This window comes from Marmota flaviventris, chromosome 8 (assembly GCF_047511675.1).
Source record: "Marmota flaviventris isolate mMarFla1 chromosome 8, mMarFla1.hap1, whole genome shotgun sequence".
Classification (NCBI taxonomy): Eukaryota; Metazoa; Chordata; class Mammalia; order Rodentia; family Sciuridae; genus Marmota; species Marmota flaviventris.
This window is the reverse complement of record NC_092505.1, coordinates 2,560,471-2,565,935: the sequence shown is the minus strand read 5'-3', so window position 1 is coordinate 2,565,935 and position 5,465 is coordinate 2,560,471. Positions and strand designations below refer to the sequence as shown.

Sequence of the window (5,465 nt, the reverse complement as noted above, 5' to 3'; positions counted from 1 at the left end):
GGAAGCTGGAGGGCAGCTTCACTGAAGCCCCCACCTGTTCTAAGTCCAGCACAGGCACCACCGGGCTCTCCTTGGCTTTAGCTCAGCGAGACCCAGTGCAGACTTCTGGCCTCCAGAACCTCAAGATGATGCATTAGTGTGTTTTAAGCTACCAAGTCTGTGACGCCTCCTAGGGCAGCTACAGCACACTCACACAGGGCCCCGAACGCAGGTGTGACGTGGCCCTGAGGGCCCTGGCGCTGTAGCCCCCCGTCTCAATCTTCCTGGTTCAGTTGTACAGACCCAGGCCTGGCTCACCCTGAAGACTCTGCCTGGCCCTCCATGCCCCAGGGCCCCCGGGACTCTCGGCCCACAGGGGTGGGGGTACAGGAGTGTGAGCACCTGAGACCAGAGGACCTGGCCTTACCCTCGGCAGCTGAGCCATGTGGCCCTTGGGACGAGGCTCAGGCCAGCATCAGGGGGCACTTGTCTCCATCCCTGCTGAGGGCCCCAGCTGTTGACCGCCCACAGGCAGAGCCAGCGCAGGCTGGCAGAGCAACATGCTTCTCTCTGTGCCCAGGGCCAGGGAGGTGCCAAGCACCGTAGCTGCCGAGGTGAGTCGTATCTAAAGGCAACGTGAAAAAAATCAAAACGAGCACAGAACATCTGTGTTGAGCAGAGTTTAAGTGGAGACAGAAAGAACGCTTCTGTCCTTGCCTGGGACTACAGGACGGCTCCGCCCAGCCATGACCTGGGGCCTGGCCCCACTGGCCACTCCCTGGAGGACTCACTAGGTTTCCATCTGCCCCCCACACCCCACCCTCTGCACCAGGAACAGGCAGCTGGCACCCCACCCTGTCCATACCCCTGCCACCGCTCAGGTGTGACCCCAGCCCAACAGGCCACCTGAGGCCCCCTTCACTGAAGCCCCCACCTGTTCACACTGCATGGCAAAGGCCCTGGGTCCCCACTGGCAACACCAATTTTGTCCTGGATGTACCATCCTGATGGCCGGGTGTCTATTCTCTGATGACCTTCTGAGTCCGTGGGCCAGAGAGTTTGCAAAGATCCTGAGAGCCCTGGGGCTAGAGTTTGTTCCACAAACATGGACTGGACGCTGATTAGAAGCTGGGCCAGGAAGCAGGAGGCACAAAGGGGAACCGGCAGCTTCTCACGGTCTGGGTCACGCGTGCCAAAAGGTAGCCCGGGTTGTGGGAGCAGGGCTTTGTCCTCTGCTGTAGGGGTGTAGGAAGCAGAAGTATAATGCTGCCCAAGGTCAAGAAACTTCTAGAAGCATTTAAAGTGGGAGTCACTGGAGAGGGCCACGGGCAGGAGCAGAGTACTCACCAGGCCTTGCCAACAGCAGGACCCTGTGGCCAGTGACCCTGGTGATGGGTGGTCAGTTTACAACCACAGTGTGGTCATGCTGAGGCTCCAGGCTTTGCAGGGGGCCATGTCCATGGAGGGTGAGCCACATGGAGGGCCTGGAACGCAGGTCCCCTCTCCACACGCTCAATCAGGCCCCTGCAGGAAGCCCACAGTCTTTGGAGTGAGCCTGAGGCTGAACAGGGCTCCTGCAGGCACCCCAAATCTCGGCTGGCTTGTTCTATTTCCTGTCTTCCTGAGCTTTATGTGAGGAGGCCTCATCTTTGTGACCAGTAAGAAGCAACAGAGGTAATTCTGCTTTGGAGAAACGTGCTGTCACCTGGGAGCTGAGATTTGGGGACAGCTTGTCTAACCTCTGTGCCTCAGTTTCCTTGTCTGTGAAGCAGAGCGATGAGCTTCCCCTCCAAGGGCCACCATGAGGAACAGTCAGGACAGAGGTGTGCCAAGAATCAGTGCTGCCCCTGACCCATACAGATGACCTTTCCACGGTCTCCCCGTGGTGAACATGGGGGCACCTGTCCTCCTGGTGGCCCCAAGGTGCCCAGACAGCTCAGGCCTGGGCTCTGGGGCTGGGGCAGCGTGTGCCTCTGGGGTTGGGGTAGCAGGCGTGGGGCCCCGCGGGGCTCTGCTGACTCTGCAACCTTCCTCCTGAGCTCAGGCATTTCCAGAGAAATCCTTTAATGCCTCCATTCTGTCCAGGCGTATATAGGGAGGGCTGGCCACCCAGCTCCCCACTGCGCTGCCCAGAGGCCTCTGCCCTGCCCTGTCGCCAGCCTCCAGTCCCCGCAGTGCCGAAGCAGAACATGGACGTCACCATCCAGCACCCCTGGTTCAAGCGTGCGCTGGGACCCTTCTACCCCAGCCGGCTGTTCGACCAGTTCTTCGGTGAGGGCCTCTTCGAGTATGACCTGTTGCCCTTCCTGTCTTCCACCATCAGCCCCTACTACCGCCAGTCCCTCTTCCGCACAGTGCTGGACTCTGGCATCTCTGAGGTAAGGTCCTGGGGCCTCTGGCTTCTCCTGGCTGGTTAGAGGAGGGCCCGGCCTGGGCAGAGGACAGCTAGGGATTCCTCAGGGGCCACCTGCTGCCCCTGGTGCACTCATCTTGTTCCCCGGAGCAGGTGGTGGCTGTAGGCCACCGTCCTGCCTCCCCCAGCCTCGTCACCTTCAGAGGCGCCCCTGGGGAGGGTTGGAGTAGGAAGCCAACCCAGGCCCAACTGCTGTCTTTTCCTCCCATCAGCTCTTGACCCATGTGGTTGTAATGCACCAACCACATGCTGGAAACCCCAAGAACAACCCCGCCAAGGCAAGTCGGAGGGTGGTGTGAGCTTCCCGGGGCGGGCTGTCCTCCCGCTGGCCCTGCAGGTGCGGGAGGGTGTGCTGCCTGAGGCCCAGAGAGAGGGTTACTTCAGCAGAGCAGCTGCCTTTTGCTGCTGGCAAAGCTCAGAGACTGGGCTCTCACCCAGCTGACCGGTGCGCAGCCATGCCCAGGAAAGGCCTGAGGCCACTTCCCTCTCCCTGCTGAGCTGGGGCAGGTCCAGGCCCAGAGGCCTCCTAAAGGAGGAGGCTCCCAGAGGCCAGGCACTACCAACCACGCCCGGGAGCAGAGTGGCCAGAGGGAGCCGAGGAGCCAGGGCAGGGAGGGGAGAGCAAGGGACAGAGGGCTTTGTGAGCCGGACAGAGTGCTGCGCAGGCTGCAGCAGCAGGTGGACCTGGAAGATGGGCCCCGGTGGCTGCTTACGGAGCCCAGATGAAGCTGGGGCAGCCACCTTATTCCAAATGCCAACTCGTGAGCAACCAGCGTTCCAACCTAAAGAGCCCCCGACCCTCACCAAACAACCATTCAGCCCGTGACCAGCCACCCTGACCATCACCAGCCAGCAGACTTGTGTACCAGCCAGCCAGCCATGCCAATTAGCCACAGCCAGTTAGCTCACCTGGACCCACACCCCCCGGTGATGTCCCAGGGACCAGCCAGCCCACCTATCGCCCAGCAGTGGTCAAACACTCCTACCCCCAGGTCTGGGGTCAGTGGCGCAGCTGCCCTTGGCCCGGGTGCTGCAGTCCGGCTCCTGTGCACTCCGTTCTGCTGGCCTGTGAGGAGGAGGCCAGCACAGTGCCAGCTCCGGTGGCTGGTGCCAGCTCCGGTGGCCGGTGCCAGAGCTGCCAATCGCTCTGGGTGGTGTGTCCGCTCCATCCTGGAGCTGGTGGCCCTCTGGGGAGCTCCACATGCGGGTCTGGGTTTCAGGTCCGATCCGACCGGGACAAGTTTGTCATCCTCCTGGATGTGAAGCACTTCTCTCCCGAGGACCTGACGGTGAAGGTGCTGGAGGACTTCGTGGAGATCCATGGCAAGCACAACGAGCGGCAGGTGAGCTCCGCGCCCGGGACGGCACCTCCACCTGCCCACAGCAGGCCTCCGGGACCCTGGGCACTGTCCCCCTGAGCCCAGCAGGCGGGGCAGCGGCGTGAATGTGGCCTGCGGCTCCATCTTGAGTCCTTGCCTTGGGTGCTGCTCCCGGCTGTCGGGGCTGCTCTGGGTCTTCACGACAGGATGGGATTAGAAAGGACCCGGGAAAGGGCAGTGCCTGTGGTGGGCACCTCTGAGCCAACACGTGTTTTCACAACCTCTCTTTGGAGGGCGAGCCCGTGAGGACAGTACAGCTGGCCTTTAGGGACGTTCACTGAGTCACCTCTCCGGGGCCCTTTTCAACATTGTACTTAGTATCTCAGGGTAACCAGGGTAGGGCCAGAGCCTGAGGAGGTCCCCTGCCTGCCGGGTCCCGTGGCTAGTACAGGGGGCAGTGGGGGCTTCTCCCCTGCAGTCACCACCCTGCGCCCACTCCTGGTCATATGGAGACCCTGGGGGCTCCCTGTCTGCTGCCCCCCCTGCCCTGGCTAGGGGAGGCCCCCTCCCTGTCCAGTCCCTCTTCGTCCAGTTCCCAGCTCTCAGGTCTTTGCACCTGGAGGAGGAAGCAGGGCCCAGGAGCTGAATCTGGGGTCAGGGCATCCAGAAGCAAAGGCCTTCTGCCCCCGCGGCTTCCGACCCGGTCAGGTGGGAGTGAGAGACCCGGCCTGAGCAGTCCTCCTGGGTCACCCTCAGGGGAAAAGCCGATGGAGAGGCCGGGCCAGTGGCATGAGGCATCCCGTTGGGGGCCAACGCCAGGCCAGAGAGGGCCCTGGGCAGTCCCAGCTGCTGTGCTCTGCTCTCGTCAAAGGTCTCTCTCGGAGGTCAGGGGGCCGACAGGCTGGGCCGAGATTCCAGGGCTGGAGAGAGTCTGGACATGAGTCCATACATCTCTGGAGGTCTGGACAGCGGCACTCCAGTTCTTCAGCTCAGCCCCTGTGAGGACACCCCAGCCCGGCTGCCTCAGGGGGTCTGGGAGGGCCCTTCTCAGCGTGGGGGATGGCAGCTGCCCTGCTGCTTCTGACCGCCCCTCCCCGGCCTCTTCCCAGGATGACCATGGCTACATTTCCCGGGAGTTCCACCGCCGCTACCGCCTGCCCTCCAACGTGGACCAGTCGGCCCTGTCCTGCTCCCTGTCTGCAGACGGCATGCTGACGTTCTCAGGCCCCAAGGTCCAGTCTGGCCTGGACGCTGGCCACAGCGAGAGAGCCATTCCCGTGTCGCGGGAGGAGAAGCCCAGCTCGGCACCCTCGTCCTAAGCAGGCCTCGGCCTCGGCTGCCCCCCTCGGCCCCTGACCCCTCCAGCTGGGGGGACCACAGAAAAGGCCTCTGCCTTCCCTTCCTTTCCTTTCCTTCATCCCCCGTCTTCTCAGAGGAATGAGGGTTTGAGAGAGTGGCCGGGAGCTTGGAGCCGTGACCTCAGGGTGTCCCAGGCCCAACACCTGCCCGCCAGGGGAGTGATTGCATCACACACTTCTCTAGATGGGACCTTGTTCTCCCGAGGGACATCAGCTCTGCTCAGAGGGCAGGAGGGGGTGACCAGCCCCAAGGGTGCCCTTGCCCAGCCCTCTGGATGGATCCGGACACCGGTGGCCTCCTCGGCGGCCCCCTCGGCGGCCCAGCCCACTTCCCTGTGGTGCCGGGGGTGCTGCGGGCCCCTGGCTCTGCAGCCTGCTCCTCTCAGACCGTCTTCC

General features: G+C 62.9%; 1 protein-coding gene across 3 annotated transcripts; it reads left to right on the top strand.

The window, feature by feature from the left end:
• The first annotated feature begins 2,168 nt into the window (after nucleotides 1-2,168).
• Cryaa (crystallin alpha A) lies at nucleotides 2,169-5,030 on the top strand. Of its 3 annotated transcripts, none has more exons than XM_027929258.2 (4): nucleotides 2,169-2,357; nucleotides 2,605-2,670; nucleotides 3,613-3,735; nucleotides 4,821-5,030. In XM_027929258.2, the coding sequence occupies exons 1-4, from the start codon at nucleotides 2,169-2,171 to the stop codon at nucleotides 5,028-5,030; spliced, it is 588 nt and encodes a 195-aa protein (XP_027785059.2). The 3 variants fall into 3 exon arrangements, with proteins under 3 accessions (XP_027785059.2, XP_027785058.2, XP_027785060.1); XM_027929257.2 differs by having other exon boundaries at nucleotides 2,605-2,682; XM_027929259.2 differs by lacking the exon at nucleotides 2,605-2,670.
• Nucleotides 5,031-5,465: the final 435 nt, after the last annotated feature.

What these genes read in the sequence shown, in the direction of transcription:
- Cryaa (XM_027929257.2), top strand. Translation starts at nt 2,169, where the DNA reads ATGGACGTCACCATCCAGCACCCCTGGTTCAAGCGTGCGCTGGGACCC. An exon ending in CCGCCAAGGCAAGTCGGAGG is followed by an intron (nt 2,683 to 3,612) that starts GTGGTGTGAGCT and finishes TCTGGGTTTCAG; the next exon opens with GTCCGATCCGACCGGGACAA. An exon ending in GCAAGCACAACGAGCGGCAG is followed by an intron (nt 3,736 to 4,820) that starts GTGAGCTCCGCG and finishes GCCTCTTCCCAG; the next exon opens with GATGACCATGGCTACATTTC.